The sequence below is a fragment of the Asterias rubens genome, chromosome 8 (genome assembly GCF_902459465.1).
Source record: "Asterias rubens chromosome 8, eAstRub1.3, whole genome shotgun sequence".
Lineage (NCBI taxonomy): Eukaryota > Metazoa > Echinodermata > Asteroidea > Forcipulatida > Asteriidae > Asterias > Asterias rubens.
Genome location: NC_047069.1, coordinates 764791 through 787013, shown reverse-complemented (window position 1 = coordinate 787013; position 22223 = coordinate 764791). Strand labels below are relative to the sequence as shown.

At 38.6% G+C, this 22223-nt stretch overlaps 1 protein-coding gene across 1 annotated transcript; it reads left to right on the top strand.

Moving 5' to 3' along the window:
• Positions 1–1822: 1822 nt before the first annotated feature.
• LOC117293178 (aminoacyl tRNA synthase complex-interacting multifunctional protein 1-like) lies at positions 1823–21712 on the top strand. Its single transcript, XM_033775397.1, has 7 exons — positions 1823–1897; positions 3951–4096; positions 9333–9440; positions 11032–11199; positions 12142–12341; positions 17226–17394; positions 20786–21712. Coding segments are annotated over exons 1-7 (963 nt in total). The 5' UTR covers positions 1823–1895; the 3' UTR covers positions 20956–21712.
• Positions 21713–22223: the final 511 nt, after the last annotated feature.

Here is a 22223-nt window from a genome sequence, read left to right as displayed (position 1 = left end):
ATTTCAAAGAATAATCAATTAAAATATTAAAATTAAAGTGCATTGTTACGGACCTGTGAGTAATTTTTTTCCAGATGGATTTTTTTTTTTAATTAACAAAAACCAAGCAGGGGTGAAATTGGTTTGACTCGTTTGATGTATTTTTACTCATTAACAGCAGACAGATGTATGCTTACAGTTCATAGAACTGTAAGCACAATTATTGTTATTTAGTCAGTAAAAGTTCCAGTAAGAGGCTTCCACTGTCATTAAAGGCACTGGACACTATTGGTTATTACTCAAAATAATAGTTAGCATATTACAAAATTACTTGGTAACGAGCAATGGAGAGAAAAGCTGTTGATCTTATAAAAAATTGTGAGAAACGGCTCCCTCTGAAGTAACGTAGTTTTATGAGAAAGAAGTATGTTCTCACTAATATAATTGCATTGAATTCCAGACCTCAGCTGATGTCTCGAATTCAAGCATCTGTTTATTCTACCATTATTCTTTCGCAACTTTGACGACCAATGGATTTCAAATTTGTACAGGTTTGTTATGTGATGCATGTGTTGAGATACACCAAGTGAGGATACTGGTCTTTGATAATTACCAATAGTGTCCACTGTCTTTAAGTGAAAAAGGTGTTACTGTTAGGCTAAGCTTGAACATACAGCTACAGGGTGCGGCAATAAATCATACCCTGCTAAACCGTTGAGGCATTTCACGTGCTAGAACATGGATGTAACACACACCTCTAATGCAACGGTCGAATGTAGCGCAACACATTGATAACTTACAGCATTTCACTACAACTTGCTCAACCTTTGAAATTCGATCACTTTGATCACTTGAAGCATGGAGGAAGGATTCCTTCCTCCATGCTTGAAGCGTGGCAGATTTTTAAAGTGCAGGCCTACACTCAACGGCTGCCTTTAATGTGGTAGTCTCTTCTCAAGTGATGAAAAAGTTACATCTATAATTGTAGCTGGAATGTCTGAGAAAGTCATTGAAATGGTCTAAGCTGGGAGAGCGGTGATCTAAAATATACCTGTTTCGTTTGAGGCATCACTTAGTAATGCACTTTGGCGCTCGACATCGGGTATGGTGCCCCCCCCCCCCTTCCCTTAACGGTCTTCACTGTGCTTAAGAATCCCAGGAACTCTTCATTTTGATTTTGGGGTGGGGAGTATTCCTGCATAGGTGGAAACATCGTATTAAAGACACTGGCCACCTTTTGTAATTGTCAAAGACCAGTATTCTCACTTGGTGTACCTCAACACTATGCATAAATTAATAACAAACCTGAAATTGCTCGTCGAAGTTGCGAGAGAATAATGGAGGAAAAACACCTTTGTCGCACAAGTGTGTGCTTTCAGATGCTTGAATTCGAGACCTATAGTTGAGGTCTCGAAATCACTTCAAAACTTTTAGCGAGAATTTACTTCTTTACTTTAGAGTAGAGGGAGTGTGTTTCTCACCAACATCTCTCCATTGCTCGTTTTACCAAGTAAGTTTTTATGCTAACAACTATTTTGAGTAATTACCCAAAGTGTAGGCCTACAGTATTGTCGGGGGGGGGGGTACCCTAGTTTCGGGCATGGTATAGTCCGACACTCTTTGATGCTCTTTGCAACACTTTTAGCAGTTGTCGTAGCTTACCGCCCATTCGGAACGGCCCCAGCCTTGCCCGCTCAGTGCGGTAATTATTCCATTTAAAAAAATATTATTGCGCGAGGCATGGAAGCTGCAGCGCCACCAAGCGATGAAAATCATCACATGTCTGGTACCTAGAAATACTAAACACGTTATAACATGGTGATGATTAATAGTCTGGACCCATGGAACACGAAAGTTGCCAACACACACATGTCCCACTGCAGTTGTTGTATGATTTGAGCTGAACTTTGAGGCATATGTAAGTTGTGTATTTCAGTTTTAGAGGGAATAATATTGTCTAACCTCCACTTTATAACTGTTTATCTTCTCGATTTTCCAATTTGCTTTTGTTTTGATGATTGATGGTTCTTATTTTCCCAAAAATAAAATAGAGAGGTAGCCAACATTTATTTAGTTAATCATTCATTCATTCATTCAATTCAAACTGATATTTATTTCCATACTCCATGAAAACAGAGTACAAACAAAGTTTTTAAGGAATAACCAATAAACAAATCTATTCAATGAGGGTTAGAATCATTAGGAAGTGGGATGATTTTTTTTTAACAGAATTTCTTTTTTTTACACCAAAATATTTCGGAATGTTGGCTCCAATTTTGTTTTGACCCCACTTAATCCCCCTTATTTAGGTCAAGTTATAATTTATATCCTTACCTAATACCTGGCCAGAAAAAAAAGTTTGACAGACAGATAACAGAATTTAAGCAGAACTTGAAACTTTCCTCTTTTTTTATTTGTATAATCATGATGCATTTTTCAATCTAGTGTATATCAAATCCATCATGTCCATTATTGTATTGTATTGTTGTAGTTTAAATTTATATTTCGTTTGCAATTCTATTCTAAACTGTAGGCCTAATTCATTGTACTTTATTGTTTATTGTATTGCAATATATTGTTATTTTTTATTGTTTTCAGTTCAGTTTAATTTATTTTTTAACACTAAGACGGCGTGCGTTCGTTTATTATTATTTTTTCATTTCATGCAAAACTGCACCTTAAAAAGTTATTGTAATGTATGTTTTATGGATAACTTTCCGTATGGCGCCACCACTTTTTCACTAATTTTTACAAAAAGGGATATAACAATCAGGTAAATTAGATACTATATTATTTTATTTCGAATGAAAAGGTGGTGGCGCCATACGGAACCTTTTCCTTTTTTATTGCTATGTAATTTCATTTTAAATATTTTTTCACTTTTTTATTTTATATTTTTTATTTCAAACTAAACTCAAAATTTGCATTAGTTTTAGGGTAAAGAATATTAATTTTGGATTTACCATGTACACTGGTTTTGTTAGCACTGTATACTCAGTACTTTCCAAGACCTGTGAAAACAATCACATGCATATTACTCGGGTGGGATTTGAACCCGCTACCTTTGCAATTTCGACCTGTGCAATTCTAGAGCAGTGTCTTATGCGACTAAAATGTGGTTGGTTTTTTTTTGCATTGAATTGTTCATGTTTTTATTTTGGGTAAGGCCAAATTAATTTACTGTTGTATGTTTCATTTAATAATATTTATTTTTATTTCTTGCAACACTAGCAGTTTTTGTTTTACTCTATTGCATAGTAGGCGAAAGTACAATCAATAAATGTCAAGCAATAATAAAAGCATATAGATATTAAAAATATCATGGGTTTTGAGACATTGCATGGTGAGGTAACAATGCATTAACACCATGTGTGTATCTACTTGCCAAGGTATATTAAGGCCAAGTAAAAAAAGAAACATGTTTAGCGTCCCCGCCCGCTTCCTTTTTACAGGCCGCTTCCTTTTTTATTTTATTTTTTATTTTAATTTGTTGATGCACATTTTCTTTTTTTTTCTTTTTTGGGTATTTTAAATGATCTCAGCAAAAACAATCTGAATGTCTTGTCTGAATGCCTCGACTTAATTGTTTCATTTATGTTTTGTGTATTTCAGCAGTAGAAAAAACAATGGATATTTGACATTTTAACAGAATGGCGGCCATCTTGAAATAAAAAATAAAAAGCCCCTCTTCCTCCTTTTTTTGAAAAACCCGGACGTGAAACATGTTTTTTTTTACTCGGCCTAAATTCTTTTGAGAACTTATCTTGCTTTATATTCTACTACGCGAGGGAACTGCCCTGCATTTTAACCACTATCAGCCATTTTGAGATGGTAGCTCAATGTACAATGTAACTATAACACTATTTGGTTTGGGTTAAAAAAAACAAATCTATGTGCAGCAGCAGCAGACATAAAGTGGTAAAGTAAAATTGAACCTTAATTTTGATGTTTTTTTCTTTCTTTTGTAACAGGTTTTTGGTTCGTGGCTTCCAGTGCACTCGTCTAACCATGTCTGCAAATTCAACCATAGTCAATCGCCTACAGCAGCGAGCTCAACAAGCCGATGACATCATCGCTAGATTGAAACTTCAACTTGCAGACCTGAAGAAAACAGCTGGTAAGGTTACTCAGATTTGTTTTTTAAAAAAACTAGATGTTTCTAGCAACTGTCGTGACACCTGGGCCCAATTTCATGGCTCTGCTTACCGCCGAATTCTGGCTGGGCTTACGACGTCAATCCTCGATCGAAGATCGAAACATCGAACACACCTACGTGCAAGTACATAAAAGTCCTAGTCGTGAGTTTGTATGTTCCGAAAAAAGGTTTTTGATTGCATTTTTCCGGCAATGTCGACCAGGTGTATTGCTGCTGAAAGCAGCAAAATAACTAAAGATGGGGTCAGTTTGCAAAGTGGTCCGGTCCACTGCATTTTCCAGCGCTGTGCAGCAAACACTTTGAGCCGTCGTGCTTCGAGAATCCGGAATACATCACACATTTTTACATGAAGAGACAAGTTCTTTTCTAAAACATGACGCCATCTCAACAGTTTTTCCAGCTAGTGGGAAGTCGAAGAAGGTACCTGAAAGAAGTGACAAACCTAACGTGAAAAAAATCTGGTATTGTTTCAATTTTGAGGGCATGTTTTAAGCTTGCGCCAAGCGTCACTATCCTGTGTTGGCACTGCATGCGATTAACCGTGCTGGGTAATCCGAGTGGACCGTCCGCACAGCAGCCATACAGTGCGTGCAGTCTGCTCCGTGACTGTAGTTCCGTACATAGGCATCATACCGATCAGGTATCCAAAACGTAATGTACGGGGCCAGACTACTAATTTTCTCTTCAAATATCTCCCCTCGGTTGACGTCACGAACAGCGCTCTCTCGGGTCGGGCCTACTTTTAAATTTGTAAATAAAATGGAAACTAATTTTTTAGAACCTTAGTTAACCGTTTATTCATATTCCACTCATCAAAACACATATTTTAGTGACAAAAGCTTTGTTTTGACAAAATACCACTTCCAGATGACTTTAAGTGATTAATTTTTATGCGAAAGTGATTTGGAAGGACTTTGAATAATGAAATAAGGAGTAGCAGGGTCTGAGTCGTGTGATTAAGGAGCAATCACCTTGACTCGTGACTCATTCATAAATATCATTCAGTTAGAAACATCCAAAAGCTTTAAAAAGTTGAGAACAAATCTAAACATTTTAGCCTGAGCTCGTCTCAACACAGCGTCTATCCATGTTTCCCAAGTTTAGAACTTTATGCTTAGGTTTTAAATATCACACACAAGTTTAAATTTTTCGGCAGCCGTATGCAACCTACCAACTTAAATTGTGCCAAGACATGTGCGCACTTCACGCTAAACACTCCCCACTGTGTTTAGATTGCACGTTTAAGAATTGATGAACTTCACGCTAAACACTCCCCACTGTGTTTAGATTGCACATTTAAGAATTGATGAACTGTCTCAGATATGTTATCAAATTTATGAATGTTATTTGTTTGACTATCTAAAACAGCATATTTTTAACAGAGGGATATTTCTCTAGGGGATTGGTGCACTATTTTAGGCCTGGACTTTCTTCATCTTTTAAAGGGCTAGTCCATTTTCGTTTTGAAAAGGACAATTCCATTGGAAAATCTTAACGCCAATGGGTAACTTTTGAAGGGGCACCAAGGCCAAGACAGTGGCTTGCATGTAATTTCAGACCTGAATCTTTCCAACTCGCGGTACAATCAGCGATCTTGTTATTAAAACTGATCATTTTGTTTGTGGTTAAAGGCAGTGGACACTATTGGTAATTACTCAAAATAATTATCAGCATAACACCTCACTTGGTAACAAGTAATGGGGAGAGGTTGACAGTATAAAACATTGTGAGAAACAGCTCCTTCTGAAGCAACGTAGTTTTCGTGAAAAAAAGTATTTTTCCACGAATTTGATTTCGAGACCTCAGATTTAGAATTTGAGGTCTCAAAATCAAGCATCTGAAAGCACACAACTTCGTTTGACATGGGTGTTTCTTCTTTCATTATTATCTCGCAACTTCGATGACCGATTGAGCTGAAATTCTCATAGGTTTGTTATTTCATGCATACATGTATATGATAAGATACACCAAATGAGAAGACTGGTCTTTGACAATTACCAGTAGTGTCCTCTGTCTTGAAATACAATTACATGCCTGAGACTTACGTGACTCAGTTGGAAATTCCTCCCACCCACCTTCCCCCGCTTAAGGTACTTTATGTGTGTACAGTTGCTTGTAAACTGTGTCTGTGTAAATATATTTTTGCCGATAGGCTTCTGGCACCAGAGCATATGCATTTAAAATGGCATTCTTAACTGTGGCATAATCAGATGACTGATCTTCTGAGAGAACTGCGAAAACCTCCTGAGCTTTACCAATAAAAATACTCTGTAGCACATTTCTCAATCAGGAAAAAAACTGTTCACCAACTTGGGCACAGTGTTGAAGCCTGCTTTCTGCCTTGACTTAAAGGAACAGTACAGAATTGGTTTTGCAAACACAATCAGTTGCTGGCAGTGTAAGAACTTTTTGTAATCCACCATATTACATAAACTGACAAACCTGTAGAAGTTTGAGATCGATCGGCCATCTGGGTCTCAAGAAAATTGTACCTCAGGTCTCTGCAGTGCGTGGCCAATTAAAGTGAAGGTGACTCCGGGTGGTTGTTACAGGTGTTGCACATGGTGGCCTAGTTAAAAATGGCCAGTAGGCATTTTTTGGAAATGACAAATGAGAAAATATGTGTTGACAATTCGATGGTAGAGAGGCGGTGGTAATAAGAGGCTTGACTTTCAAGTACAAGTAAAATGATAATTTTCTGAACTGCAGTGGAGTGGTAATCATGGTGACATCGTCATGGTGACATCATCATGTTGTTCAGTGCCTACCTGTGCATTGTAACGAGTTCCAGTTGGTTTCCATTGTTGAGCATTTTGAGTTGCGTGTCACTCTTGCATTGCAGCGTGTTCTGAGCATCGTTAAGTTGGTCCCATGTTCACAGAGTTGTTTTGTTCTTATCACGGTAGAACGTCCACGGAGGAACTGTTTTGAATTGATTAAAGCCCTGTAGTCTAATGGAATATGATTTGAGACAAAAGAGACCCCCCCTTGGTAATTACACCTGCGTGTGACTGCATCTGGTTTGGGTTTCACATTCCAGCTGATTTCCCTGTGGATTTTTGCCCAAAACCTCATGATTAGATATAAAACCAACCAGTCACGGCAGATGTGTCAGCCTGCACTTTTTCCCTGCCCTAGAAATATTGACATGTTTCAGTGAAAGTTCGGATCACAACCCTAAAAGCATGTTTATATTTAAAGGCACTGCAGCCGAATTTCACACTAGGATTAATACTATCTCGAGTAAGGACGAGTAACTAATCCTAACTTAGGATAGGTTTAATACGTCCTAATGTCTAAGGATACAGAACTTAACTCGTCATAAGTCCTAAGATTAATCCTAAGTTAGGAAGAGTTTTGTGAGCTTTACGCCTTGGGTAATTGTCAAAGACCAGTATTCTCACTTGGTGTATCCCAACATATGCTCAAAATAACAAATCTGTGAAAATTTGACCGATTGGTCATCAATGTTGCGAGTTAATAATGGAAGAACCCCCCTGTTCCACAAATTTGTGTGCTTTCGGATGCCTAAATGCCTAAAAAAGACTTCAGGTCTGAAGTCTTTTAATATTGTGAGAGAAATTACCTCTTCTCAAAAACCATGTTACTTCAGATGGAGCAGACTCTCACAATTTTGTGATACTGTCAACAGCTCCCAATTGCTTGTTACCAAGTAGGTTTTTATGCTAACATTTATTTTGAGTAATTACCAACAGTGTCCAGTGCCTTTAACCCACAAAATAAAAAAAGCTCTCACAACTGTGATGTGTTGACTCCTCAATTATCGCTTCAAATTCCACCTAATTTCCCCCTCTGGCTCCCTCCCCCTTCCTCCCAAAACTCCTCCAGATTTATGTGTATAAAGTACCCAGTCATTTTAGTGCACGTCTATGTTTTAGAAATTTACATGGTTCAATGAAAGATCAAACGCCTCCAGGCTCCAAGAACTCTGAATGCATAGACCAAATCGCAAATAATCAGTCCATGCCTTCGAGGCTATTAATGTGGTGCATGCTGGTCTAGCTAGCGCTGGTCTAGGCAGCTAATATACAAATATTGTCTGCTTCGAGTGCTATGGTTAAAACTACTACCCCCAAGTTGATCCCTGGAGCATGCGCAGAGGGAAAATGGAACAGTCTGGGGATCACCGAGGGAGTCAGAGTTTTAACCATAGCACGAGTAAAAGCAGTCAATATTTGTTTTAATAACACCCCAACAGACTATTTATCATCATCGTACACATAACGATCGTACGCGCGTTTCAGATACACAGATGCACAACTGATTGGAGAACTGGGTACTGCACGCCGCGTGATAGTCGTCGGACTATCACACGGCAACTGATGCACTATCACACGGCCGCCGTTTCTAGTAAAGCTAAGACATCATGTGACGCGCTCTAAACCAATGAAAAGGCAATATTTGTAAGGGGTGTTATAAAACACGTCATTCAACAGTTAACGATTGTGCAGGCCTGATACTTCACAGAGGCCACAAAGACGATTGCCTCCATGCCCCCTGGTCATTGCCTTGGTGCCCCTTTACCAAGGAGAAAATGCCTTGGTGCCCAATTTGCCCTTTCAAAAACGAAGCAGTCAGTCCTGGAAATGTTCATATTTAGCGCAGAGCATACATGTGCATGAAGTATGCCCTCACAAATATTCCAATATCATGTATTTCCACAACTTGAATTTTCACACCGGGGTGCAGGCCCGACGCCAGAGATTTTACTATCGGGCCAGTAATCTTGTTAAAGGACAAGTCCGGCTGTGTTGTGTTTTTCATTTCAATAATCAATATCTTGCTGTGTAACATTTTAAGAACCAGAAACTTGTTCTTCAGGAGTTGACTTTGAGTCCCATAAATACCTTTCAATCGGAGACTTTCTGGGACGATAGAGGGCAGCAGACTTACCGGGTAAGTCCATTGTTCTCAGAATTATGCGCATGTTCAGAACTACGTAAACAATGGAAATTTACTGCCACCTAGCGTTGGAAAGTCTCCTATTGGAGACTATTAGATGGTCCTTTTTCACAGTTCTCGCCTACATGTATGCGTGCATTACTGAGCATGCGTGTACCCGCTCAGAGCCGCAAACGCAAAAGTTTGCTCACCATTATAAAGCTGTGAGATTTTGCTCTGGCCATGGGCTTTGTGTTTATTGTAATGTTCCTTTTCTCTTTTCTATCTGTTGCAGCTGGTGGTGGAAATGACGCTACCGTCCTGCAAGCTGAAAATACCAAACTGCAGGCGGACATTAAAAATGCCCTGAACAAGCTGGTTGCACTGGAAAACAGTCATGGAAGTAAGTGATGGATGAGCATTCAGGCCCTATTTCTCAAAGACACTGGACACTATTGGTAATTGTCAAAGACCAGTCTTCTCACTTGGTGTATCTCAACAATGCATAAAATAGCAAACCTGTGAAAATTCTAGCTCAATTGGTCGTCGAAGTTGCGAGATATCTATGAAAGAAAAAACACCCTTGTCACACGAAGTTGTGTGCTTTCATTCAGATGCTTGATTTCGAGGCTTAAAATCTAATTCTGAGGTCTCGAAAATTACTTCTTTCTCGAAAACTACATTGCTTCAGAGGGAGCCGTTTCTCACAATGTTTTATACTATCAACGGCTTCCCATTACTCGTTACCAAGTTTTAAGGTTTTATGCTAATTTTGAGTAATTATCAATAGTGTCCACTGCCTTTAAAGCTGCTAAGCAGAAAAAAAACCTTCTTAGCAAATTTGAGTGGGGCGCCAGTCACAACAATTTAAACTAAGCAGCAGTTTGGCTGGTAACTTGTGCTGAGTAAGATTCATCTGTTCAAAGCAAATGTTTTGAATACAGGTTGTAACCAGGGCCCAATATCATAAAGCGTTTTGCAGAAAAGACCGCTTGATGAATTTCTTTGCCGATCAGCGGGGCACCAGTCACAACAATAACCTTCACTACCGTGGAGTGAGTTCTTAATTGGTCTCTCAACGTTTCAACCAGCTTGCTCTCTAGCCATCAACAGAAGACGACAGTTGTTGTTATAATTTGTTTTGGAGAAGACATCTTTATTAAAAAACATGTACATTGCTTTTACATAATTCCCAAGCTGATTGATCAATCTCTACCTTCAAATCAAGATGTTCATTTTCAGGCCTGGAATTTCACCTTTGAAAGGGCAAGGCCATTTTCGTTTTGCAAAGGGGCTTCCATTGGAAAATAATTAAGTTAATGGGAATATTTTAAGGGGCACCAATGCTAAGACCAGGGGCAACAAAGGGCAAGGCCATTTTTATTTTGCAAAGGGCACATCCATTGGAAATACTTAAATTCAAAGGGAATCTTTTGAATCGCACCAAGGCTAAAGACCAGGGTCAACAAAGGGCAAGGCTATTTTTGTTTTGCAAAGGGCACATCCATTGGAAATACTTAAATTCAAAGGGAATCTTTTGAATCGCACCAAGGCTAAGACCAGGGGCAACAAAGGGCAAGGCTATTTTTGTTTTGCAAAGGGCACATCCATTGGAAATACTTAAATTCAAAGGGAATCTTTTGAATCGCACCAAGGCTAAAGACCAGGGTCAACAAAGGGCAAGGCCATTTTCATTTTACAAAGGGCACTTCCAGTGGAAAATCTTAAAGTCAATGGGAATCTTTTGAAGGGACACCAAGGCCAAGACCAAGGGCAATGGAGGCCATTGCCTCTGTGACCTTAGTGTACATCCGGGCATGTATTTGACTGGGAATCTATTTGTTTGGTTTGTCTACAGTTTTTCGGAATTCTTTGCCAAACTCTAGTACCAACCCGGCCAGTGCACCGTGCAACAGAATTCTGGTTGATCAATCTCTACCTTCAAATCAAGATGTTTTTTTGACAGTGAATCTATTTGTTTGATTTCTTTACAGTTCTTCAAATTCCTTTGCCAAACGCAAGTCCCAGCCCGGCCACCAACGTGTCATGCAACAACATTCCAAAACAAGAGATCGCAGCCAGTGTCAAAGGTCAGACGATGGATGATGATCAGTCTAAGCCGAAGCAGGCCAAAAAGAAACAGGCCAAAGCGGAGAAAAAAGGTAAAGAAACACCTGGTTGATGGATTTGAGTTACGGACTGATGAGCTCGTGTACTCTATCGAGGCCTTTGGCCGGTGTCTTATTCAACAGCTGCACGCTAGGACAAATATTTCAATAGATACTGGGGTGCTATCTGAATGTGTGCGGAACATTCCTGCTGGCCGTGAACCTCGTTCTTAAAAAGATGAGACAAAATGTCCCCCAATTAAAGGAAAACTTCAGTAGTTTCTAGTGGAGCATTTATGAAAATTGCTCTCAATTGTTGTAGTAATTACAGGCTACTAGTTGAGTTGCCATGTAATTTATATTGTGTGAGACTGTTTCCTTGCTTGGTCGTTACATGATGAATTTGCTAAGCAATTTTGTTATCAGGATGGCAATTTGGAGGCAGAACCATTCCTTATAGTCCCAATTCAGTTTATATTACAAGGTCAAGCATTCCAATCTTAAATTAAAGACACTGGACACTATTAGTAATCACTCAAAATAACTGTACGTATAAAAACTTACTTAGTAATGTGGAGAAACGGCTCCCTCTGAAGTAGTACAGTTTTTGAGAAAGGGGTAATTTTCCACAAATTTGTAGAAGGCAATATAGTCTCATTTTACCACCGAGTTGGTTCAGGCCTTCCAGCAACCTGTAGTGAATAACCTGCTTTAAATTAAAGGCGCTGGACACTATTGGTAATTACTCAAAATAATTGTAAGCATAAAAACTTACTTGGTAATGAGCAATTGAGAGCTGTTGATAGTTTAAAACATTGTGAGAGCCCGGCAAAGTACTGAATATACAGTGCTAACACACATCGGTGTATACGGGTAATACCAAAAATGATCATTCATTATCCCCCGTGCAAGTTACCATCTATTGCGATACCGGCTGCTAAAAATAGGATTCAAACTGTCCATCTTCTCTAACATGTCGTTCACTTGTTTCAATAGAGAAGAAAGAGGGCGCTGGTCCCCCGGGTGCACCGGTAGCCGAGCCTGATATCACCGCGGTGGATCTCCGGATTGGTCGTATACTGGAGGTGAAGAGACACCCCGATGCGGACACGCTTTACATCGAGCAGATTGAACTGGGCGAGGGCTCTCCGAGGACCGTCGTCTCAGGATTGGTTAATCATGTCAAGATCGAAGAGGTAAGTCAGTTTCGGTTAGAAATTAACTAAAACTTACCTGAGCCAAATTTCACTGGGCTGCTTAAGCATAACATGCAGCTAAGCACAGCAAAATTATGCTTACCAGGATAAGGTTACCACCCACAGTAACATTACATTTCATGTGTACAATTTCTGATTGGTATCCTGCTTCATTTTTGCTAAGCAAAAAATATTTGGACAATAAAGTCAGCTAAAGCAGCTCTATGAAATTTGGCCCTGATCAGTTTTCCCTTTGGCTTATTACTTTTTATTGTGTGACATTTCTTAACACTTCTGTCCTTAAAGGCAGTGGACACTGTTGGTAATTACTCAAAATAGTTGTTGGCATGAAAACTTACTTGGCAACGAGTAATAGGGAGAGGTTGATAGTATAAAACATAGTGAGAAACTGCTCCCTCTGAATTGATGTAGTTTTCGAGAATTTTTTTTTTTCGACGTAATTGACTTTGAGACCTCAGATTTAGAATATGAGGTTTCGAAATCAAGCATCTGAAAGCACACAACTTCGTGTGACAAGGGTATTTTTTCTTTCATTATTTTAACGCAACTTCAATGCCTATTGAGCTAATATTTTCACAGGTTTGTTATTTTGTGCATATTTTGAGATACACCAAAGGAGAAGACTGGTCTATGACAATTACCAATTGCCACAGTGTCCAGTGTCTTTAAATTAAGCGAGACATTTAATCATGATTGCTGCGTTCTTTGGGTGGGGCATAAAGCTGAAGGTCCTGTGTGTTGTGTAATGCAATGTAAAATAACTTTCTCAAGATGACTTTAATAGCATACTGATCAAAACGTCGAGTTTAAACCAGCGGTTCTTTTCAGAACCACCCCAACTCATTTACAGATAGTCATTACATGGTGTTACCGCAAACCTTTCCATATCGTATTTCCACCATGCAAAGTTTCAGAGCCTACGTAAAATAACTTGTTGTATAAGGAAGGGGTTCCTGGTTTGATTGGCTGCATATTTCATATTCTTAAGACTTCATGGCAGCAATAAATCCTAAGACTTGAGGGCAGCAATAACTCTAAGACTTAATAAGGGCAGCAATAATTCCTTGGACTTGAGGGCAGCAATATTTCCTAAGACTGGAGGGCAGCAATATTTCCTAAGACTGAAGGGCAGCAATAATTCATAAGACTTGATTAATTTATATTTAAAGTCTATGTGTAATTTTTGACCAACGACCAGGGGCAACAGAGGTCATAGTCTTTTTTGAAGGAGGTGGGAGTCTTTTTATTCAGTTTGCACAATTTTTTATTGTATTTACCTGCAACTGCAAGTCATGCAATTGGTGTTCTTCAGAGATATTGTATTGTGACTCGCGTACTGTTGTTAATTGCTGTGTACAAAATCAATCATTTTTAATGGTCGATAATTTTTTAGCTAGGTGAATTTTCTTGTGAAGCTCTTAAAAAGGTAAACTTTACAAACATTTAAAAAAAAAAAAAATTTGCCCAAATCCATCAGTTTTTGCTAGATTGTATTCTCAAATCACATACTCTTTTCTTTAGAATGAGGCCCTAAAGACCACGGAAGAGAGACCCCTGAACTTTTTTAACCCCATGGTAGACTGGGCTTAAGACAGGTACCTGCCATTCAGGTCTAATGATTCCATTGGATACAATGATATCATTGGCTAAACGTGCAATGACATGAGCTTTCCATAAATGCCCAAATAGTACACTCCTATCACATCCGCCATAGAATTTGACTGCGAATCTCCATGTGAAAGGAATGTAGGTCAAAGGTGCATGTACACACAGGCTGTAGGCCAGTCTCTGGCATTATTTAGGACCCTCAAAGTGTGACATCAGATGTTCAGGCTCACCCCATGGTTCCCTGGCGTACTTTTTCAATTTTTTTTATTCATTTTATTTATTCCATAATGCAACAAAGACATACAAATACAATAAATCACAGAAAAAGCAACCAACATAATTAAAAACACCTCAAGGGCAGTATACAAGAAAACCACCGACAGAAGACAAACAGAAAGGGACAACAAAAAGACCAAGGACTTAAGACAGTACCAACTAGACATCTAAACATCATATAAACCGGGCAGAAAACTGTAATTAAAGCCAGTGGACACTATTGGTAATTGTCAAAGACTAGCCTTCAGAGTTGGTGTATCTCAAAATATGCATAAAATAACAAACCTGTGAAAATTTGAGCTCAATCGGTCATCGAACTTGCGAGATAATAATGAAAGAAAAAACACCCTTGTTGCACGAAGTTCTGTGCGTTTAGATGGTTGATTTTGAGACCTCAAGTTCTAAACTTGAGGTCTCGAAATCAAATTCGTGGAAAATTGCTTCTTTCTCGAAAAACTATAGCACTTCAGAGGGAGCCGTTTCTCACTATGTTTTATACCATCAACCTCTCCCCATTACTCGTCACCAAGAAAGGTTTTATGCTAATAAATATTTTGAGTAATTACCAGTAGTGGCCACTGCCTTTAAAACATATTAACCCATATAACCCTTGCATACTTTTACACTGTATCCCTATTTGATGGGATACCTGATCAGGGGTGACTATGATTCCCATGGTATGTGCCCATTTGCCGGGGCAGATAGGGGCGAAAGCGATCTTAGTGTGAAAAGGCCAAACGTTATTCCCTGTGAGGAAACACTGGGGAATACGGTAGTGTGAAAAAAATACGGCTGGCTAGTCACCAACAAAAATTTAGGGCAAACCCTGATGGACAGTAGGGTTAAAAATAGCTAGGGTTATACATGTAATGTTGGTAATTGTAGATTTTTCATAACTACCAATACTTTGTTAATGCATTTGGGATGTGCAATACTTTGGGGAAATAGATTCTATTTAGTATTATGCTAGTGCATGTACACCAGCAACATTTGTTTGTTTTCCCCGCAGATTTGTTATCATAACTATCGTGTGCACTTTCCGTAATGGAAAACCCAGTGGCAATTGTCGAATGAAAAGACACCAGTTCTAAGATACATTTGTGAGAAGGGCTTGTCTTTCTGTCCCCGCTTTGATCTCCAAGATTATAATATTGCTTCCGATATGGAGGAGAAATTTAAATCAAACAGAGTGGATGGTTATTATCGAGAGATTCAGCAGGCTACAACAGCATTCCAAAGGCTATAAATAATAGATGTTCATTATTATTATTAAAACTAGGATGTAGCACATCAATTCAAATTTTACAATTTGAATGAATGTTGCTCTGACCCTTAAAGGCACTGAATCCTTTGGTAATTGTCAAAGACCAATTTTCTCACTTGGTGTATCCCAACATGCATAAAATAACAAACCTGTGAAAACTTGGACTCAAATCAAAGTTGCAAGAAAATAATGAAGGAACAAAAACATTCTGGTTGCACAAGTTTGTGTGCTTTCAGATGCCTAATAAAAGGCTTCAGGCCTTAAGTCTTTTAATTGTTAATATTTTGGGTGAGAAATACCTCTTTCTCAACAACTACCCAGTTCATGTATTTTACTTTAGAGGGAGCTGTTCTCACACATTTGTTAACTTATGCACAGTATGTTTAGATACATGTATACCGAAGGTGTCCAGTGCCTTTAAACCATAGAACTATTTTTTCTATCTGCACTTTGGTTTTAATTCATAGGTTTTCTGGAATTATGTCGATCACTCCACCTTCGGAAATGTACAAAAATGTTGAATTGATCACGTATATTACGCATGACCCAGTTTTAGTTGAGTGGAAAGCACTGTAAGCGTCTCCACAGTCGCTGAGGAATCAATTCCCGCCTTGATGCATCATTTGCTTAACAGAACATCAGTTTGATGGAAACGCCAAATTGAAATTCATATTAATGGCTGATAACTATTCAATTGGAATTGGAGACCTCGCTTTTATAATCAACTTATACCGCTGAGAACCGTGGCACACATACTTATAAAACATCTGATCAATGCTTTACAACTCCAACCCCTTCCCCTACAACCTCATTCCCATCTTCGGTCATCCCAGGGGTACAGTTCCTATTAAGGGAAGTGCTTTCACTTTTTAGATTAAGCGGGAAGAACCACAACCTGAGAAAAATGCCAACAAATTCATTCCTGTCGGGCAAGTTCATTTTAGTGCAATCATGTTTCAGTACTGACTGTTATGCCTTAAAGGAACATGTTGCCTTTGATCGGTCGAGTGGGTCTCAAAAGAGCGTATCAAACCGTTTGGTTATGGATTGCATATGGTCAGAAAGATGTATTAAAAGTAAAATATAACAATCCACACAAGTATGCCTCGAAGTTGCACGGTTTTCCTTTTGCGTCGCGAACTAACACTGTCGGCCATTTACGGGAGTCAAAAATTTGACTCCCATGAATGGCCGACCGTGTTAGTCGATGACGTAAAAGGAAAACCATGCAATTTCGAGGCATGTTTGTGTGTATCATTATATTCTACTTTTAAAATATCTTTCTAATCATGCATTCTATAACAAACGGTTTCGAACGCTTTTCAAAGACCAACTCGACCGATCCAAGGCAACATGTTCCTAAAGTTTAGTGCAATTATATTTCAGTAAGGCATAACACACTGGAGTTTCTAAAGTAATTTAGGTATCTTAATGTGATCATGAGTTCCGTCAATGTTGTTGTTCATAATAATAAAAGTAGAAAATAATAAAAATATTTATAGGCCCCTATAGCGCCAAAACCTGTAAAAGACAAATGCTTACATAAAATTGACATAAAATAATGTTTTTAAAAACTTCTTTTTTGGGGGGGGGGAAATTTTTAGAATTTACTTTAAAATCATCAGTAAGTGCCAAAGGGGTTCAGTGCCTTTCAAACTGCTGTTTGTGTACTCATGTCCAACTTTGGTTTCCTGTATTTCTATTCTTGTCTTCAGATGGAGAATCGTATGGTGATCCTATGCTGTAATCTAAAACCAGCTAAGATGAGGGGCGTTCTCAGCCAGGCAATGGTCATGTGTGCTGCCACGCCCGATAAGGTGGAGCTATTGATACCTCCCAAGGGTGTGGAGCCGGGAGATCGAGTCAGCTGCGAGGGATATGAACGTAAGCTAACATCATACAAAACTAAGATTTTGTTTCAATTCCTTTGTTAAATTTTGTTAGTCTTTTTAACATACATGGTTTATCTCAAATTGGCAATTTTAAAAAGGCACATACTTAGTTAGTAGAATTTGAAACTTTGCATGGTGGAAATACGAGACCTCCATGAATATAGTAAGGTTTATGTAATGATAATCTCAAAATGATTTGGGGTGGTTCAACTCGGCACTATGATCAGTATGCTCTGATCGTCTTTAAGACTTTCTCCTGAGGGAAAGAAGGCCTCGACTGTCCTATGCCTCAACCATCTTATGAGGAAAAACACAGTTACTATGTCATTTTCATTTGTAGGATGATTGAGGAAATGCCTCAACCATCTTAGAAAAAAACAGTAAATATGTTTTTTTCATTCCCAGGATGGTTAAGGAAATGCCTCGACCATCCTAGGAGGAAAACACAGTTACAGTTATTTTTTTATTCCTAGGATAGTTAAGGAAATGCCTCAACCACCCTATGAGGAAAAACACAGTTCCATGTATTTTTGTATTCCTAAGATACATGTAGTTAGGGAAATGCCTCAACCATCATATGAGAAAAAAGGCATAATTACCTTGTACTTTTTAACCCTATGACAGTAAAGGAAATGCTTATATTATCCTAGAAAAAATACTTTGACTACATGTTTCTATGAATCCTAGCTAATTTCAGGAAAACCTCAAGCTTATTAGGAGAAGAATTTGATGCACTTTTTTGTTTAGTTTGAGGAGAAAAAATCGCAAACAAAAAGAAGACTTTTTTTTGGTATTATTTTTGAAAATATACTATACTTTCTTTTAATTTAATGTTTTCGTACTTTACTTAGATAGACCCATGCAAACTTGAAATCGCTGCTAAATTGTTTTTTTCTTTTCTTGGTGGATGGCAGTGCTATGATCAGTCTTTTTCATAAACCGTAATTTTTTTGCTTATAATGTGTACTGTATCACTACCAGGCATAAGAAAGCTGAACCACCTTTTTCACTGTTGCCCCCATATTACCCAATTCACCTTAAGGCCGAGTTATAGTCGGTCGCGCGATGGTCGGGCGTCGGAAATCTAGACGCGCGATCATAAAAAGACACGGTTTTTAGGCCTCAATCTTAGGATTGCGCGCAAGATTTTTTTCTGCGCGCGACCATCGCACGACCGACTATAAACCGGCCTTAATGTCATCGTCACAATAATGTCGGTTGCACCATATTGTGGTAGTCAATACGTGTTTGACAGTGTAGTAGTCCTTATTTTAGGCGACTTGGCATTTACACGCTAAATCATAGAATCATTTCTTTTTAGATTGTTCAATTTTAAGCTTTGCATGGTGTGGAGAATAGGAGTAACTATATGAATAGTAGACTTGCGGAGTACAACCATGTGTAAAATCTCTTGTTTGGGGAGTGTTGGCTCTGAAAAGAGCCGGTTTTGGTCTCTGCGTTTCGAAATAAGAAATTACCCCCTTTCTCAAAACTATGTTACTTCAGAGGGAGCCGTTTTTCACAATGTTTTATACAATCAACAGCTCTTCATTGCTCATTACCAATTAAGTTTTTATGCTAACAATTATTTTGATCAGAACCAAACGTCGTGTCCAGTGCCCTTTGAAACCAGGAGTGCTCTTTGGTGTAGGGCTAAAATAATACAGGAGCGCAATGTCTCTGAAGAGTCAACAGGTGTTTTCAAGTGCAATCAGAGTTCCCGACAAACGACCCCAACAAATGGCTCAAGTGGCACTGATATAAATCCCCCCTCCCCCCCCCCAACACTTTTCCTTTTCATGGCAATCTTGTCAAGTAAGGCACTCATAGGCCGTCCTTACGGGGATTACAGATCCAGTTAACGCTGGTCAAGTGGTATTAGGAGGTGGTGAAAAACCAACACTGGGGCGTCCCCTAAGATGGCATAGGGAAATCACTGATGATGCCTGATTGCTGCCAATGGAGATATTAGATCGGTGTAGATTTTGTGCATGTACTGGGTTAAAGGAACACGTTGCCTTGGATCGGTCGAGTTGGTCTTTGAAAAGCAATAGTAATCATTTGTTCTAAATTTCGGAGTCGGGAGAAAATAACGGGAAAACCTACCCTTGTTTCCGTACGTTTCGCCGTGTCATGACATGTGTTTAAAATAAATTTGCAATTCTCGATATCGAGAATTGATAATTGTTTTAATGTTTTTTCAAAAAGTAAAGCATTTCATAGAATAGTATTTCAAGAGAAGTCTTTCACCTTTACATTTACCTTCTGTAAACCCTGTAAGTTATTTGTAAATCTGTGATTTTTTTAATGATTTTTTTTCTGTACCGAAAGTGTCCAATGGCTTTAAACTGTTTCTGTGATGCCACTGTATTGTTGAAATTATTTTTACGAATCTTACGAAGCATTTCATAGAATAGTATTTCAAGAGAAGTCTTTGGTAACTGTGTCACTTTAGTAACACAATTTATTGTTAGCTAAGCAAACTGAGTTGCAAGCACTATATAATGCCTCTATATTTTGTAAAATAATTATAAAATGTGACTAACCGTCTTTTGTTAACGTACACATGTATGCAATTAGATAAACACACTGGTGTTGTTACTATTGAGAAACCCAATTCATTGTACTCGCCTTCAGCTCGTACATTCTATTCACGAATCTACACTTTCTCGCCCATTCTCCTTAACATAATCATCACAAAATTCAAATGCGTTTATAATATAATACCAAATTTTGGCAGTAAAAATGTCAACAGAAATAACCTGAAACAGAACATTTAGTTTTGTTTTTAGAAATAAGGATACTGTGTTTTAAGACAGTGGACACTATTGGTAATTGTCAAAGACTAGTCTTCACAGTTTGTGTATCTCAACATATGCATAAAATAACAAACCTGTGAAAATTTGAGCTCAATCGGTCATCGAACTTGTGAGATAATGATGAAAGAAAAAAACACCCTTGTCACAAGAAGTTGTGTGCGTTTAGATGGTTGATTTTGAGACCTCAAGTTCTAAACTTGAGGTCTCGAAATCAAATTCGTGGAAAATTACTTCTTTCTCGAAAACTATGGCACTTCAGAGGGAGCCGTTTCCCACAATGTTTTATACCGTCAACCTCTCCCCATTACTACTCGTCACCAAGAAAGGTTTTATGCTAATAATTATTTTGAGTAATTACCAATAGTGTCCACTGCCTTTAACATACTGCATTTGAAAATTTCATATCCGGACATGACCTTTACTTTGACCGGGTCTCACGCCTATGCATACAACTGCAAACATTGAGCGAAGTAAACACTTTAGGTTATTAACAATACAATCAGTATCTCATGTAAATAGAACTTTGTTCACTGACTAAACAATGTTAACGTAAATTTCTTTCAGTGGGTGCCTTTCCGCCCCAGATGAATCCCAAGAAGAAGATATTTGAGCAGATTAAGCCACATCTACGGACCAACGCCAGCAAGGTGGCATGCTATAAGGGAGGACCCTTCAAGGTAGAAGGCAAGGGTGTTTGCGTCGCCCCAAGCCTTATTGATGCAGAGGTGCGCTGAGGAGCGACAAAGTTCTTTCTTGTCAAAGTCTTCTCCAGAGAAATCTTTAAAAGAAAAAAGTAAGACCTTCCAAATAGACCTGGGCGACTAGTGAAATTTACTACTCGACTAATTTCTTATTTCCAAGATGCAGTGCAGTTTAATGTTTGCCACGGGCGCAATAGTAAAATTCATGCTGAAAGGATTGTGTCACTGATGTATGATTGTGTTTCGTAAGTGAATTATTTTGACGTGAATAGTCATGAGCGACACATTTGAATCTCAAACAGGTAGTCGCAACTATTTTTGTAGTAGTCATGGTGGCATGATTAATCGAGTAATTGAATAACAAAATCCTGAATAGTCTAGTAACAATAATGAAAGCATTTATACAGTGCTCTTACTTTACACAAAGGTATCGGGAGCTTTACACAAACCTGAAGCAGAAAAACATTGCAGAACTCAAAACATTCCGACTCATTCTTTCAGAGAGTACCCCGGGGAGAAAGGAAAAGAAAACAGAAATAACTGTATATAACTGTATTGACCCAATTCACCTGACGTGATCATCAGAATAATCTTGCATGCACCTTATTGGTGGGCAATGTCACTGTCCATTGACATTTTCCAATAGTTTTTAAAGTCTGCCATCTTGAAACCAAGCCTAACCGAGCCAACAAGTCGGTTAATGTTTTAGTCAGAACAGCCCATAGAGTTATATATAAGAACTAGAGGCTGCACTGGCCTATATACGCGACCCGGCATGCGCGCAGGCGGCCATTTTGTAAGTTGACAAAACAGGCATCGCACAGCGTGTGTTTATGCGGCCATTTTGTAAGTTGACAAAACAGCATCGCGTAGCGTCAATAAACATAAACTTCATTGTGTGTTTCATATTCACCGCGTTTACAGAATGGCGTGGGCGTGTCTCCTTGCGGTCCCGTCGCGTTTGTGCAAGAGGCATCACCGGTGCGCCCTCTAGTTCTTATATATAACTCTACGGAACAGCCTTGTCACTGCAGTTCAACTGAACACGCAGAAACTCTCAGCCAAAATTCACTCCTGCTTCTTGGTCAAATATATCTGTGTTTTAAACACGAGATCCAATTAATTTAGTTTAATTACGCAAACATATATTCCATTTTTTGTCTGTCTAACTGGGTTAATGAATAAACGAGAGAAGACACTGAATTTAAAATCAGACATTTTGGATGTTTTATTCAGTGGTTTTTGTCTCTCTGGGATTGAACCAACTGGCTCAGGGAAAAATAAATTGTCCGGAAAGGAAA

Coding starts and splice junctions, on each gene's coding strand:
- LOC117293178 (XM_033775397.1), top strand. Junction 11,200..12,141: donor GGCCAAAGCGGAGAAAAAAG/GTAAAGAAACAC, acceptor TTGTTTCAATAG/AGAAGAAAGAGGGCGCTGGT. Junction 17,395..20,785: donor CAGCTGCGAGGGATATGAAC/GTAAGCTAACAT, acceptor AATTTCTTTCAG/TGGGTGCCTTTCCGCCCCAG.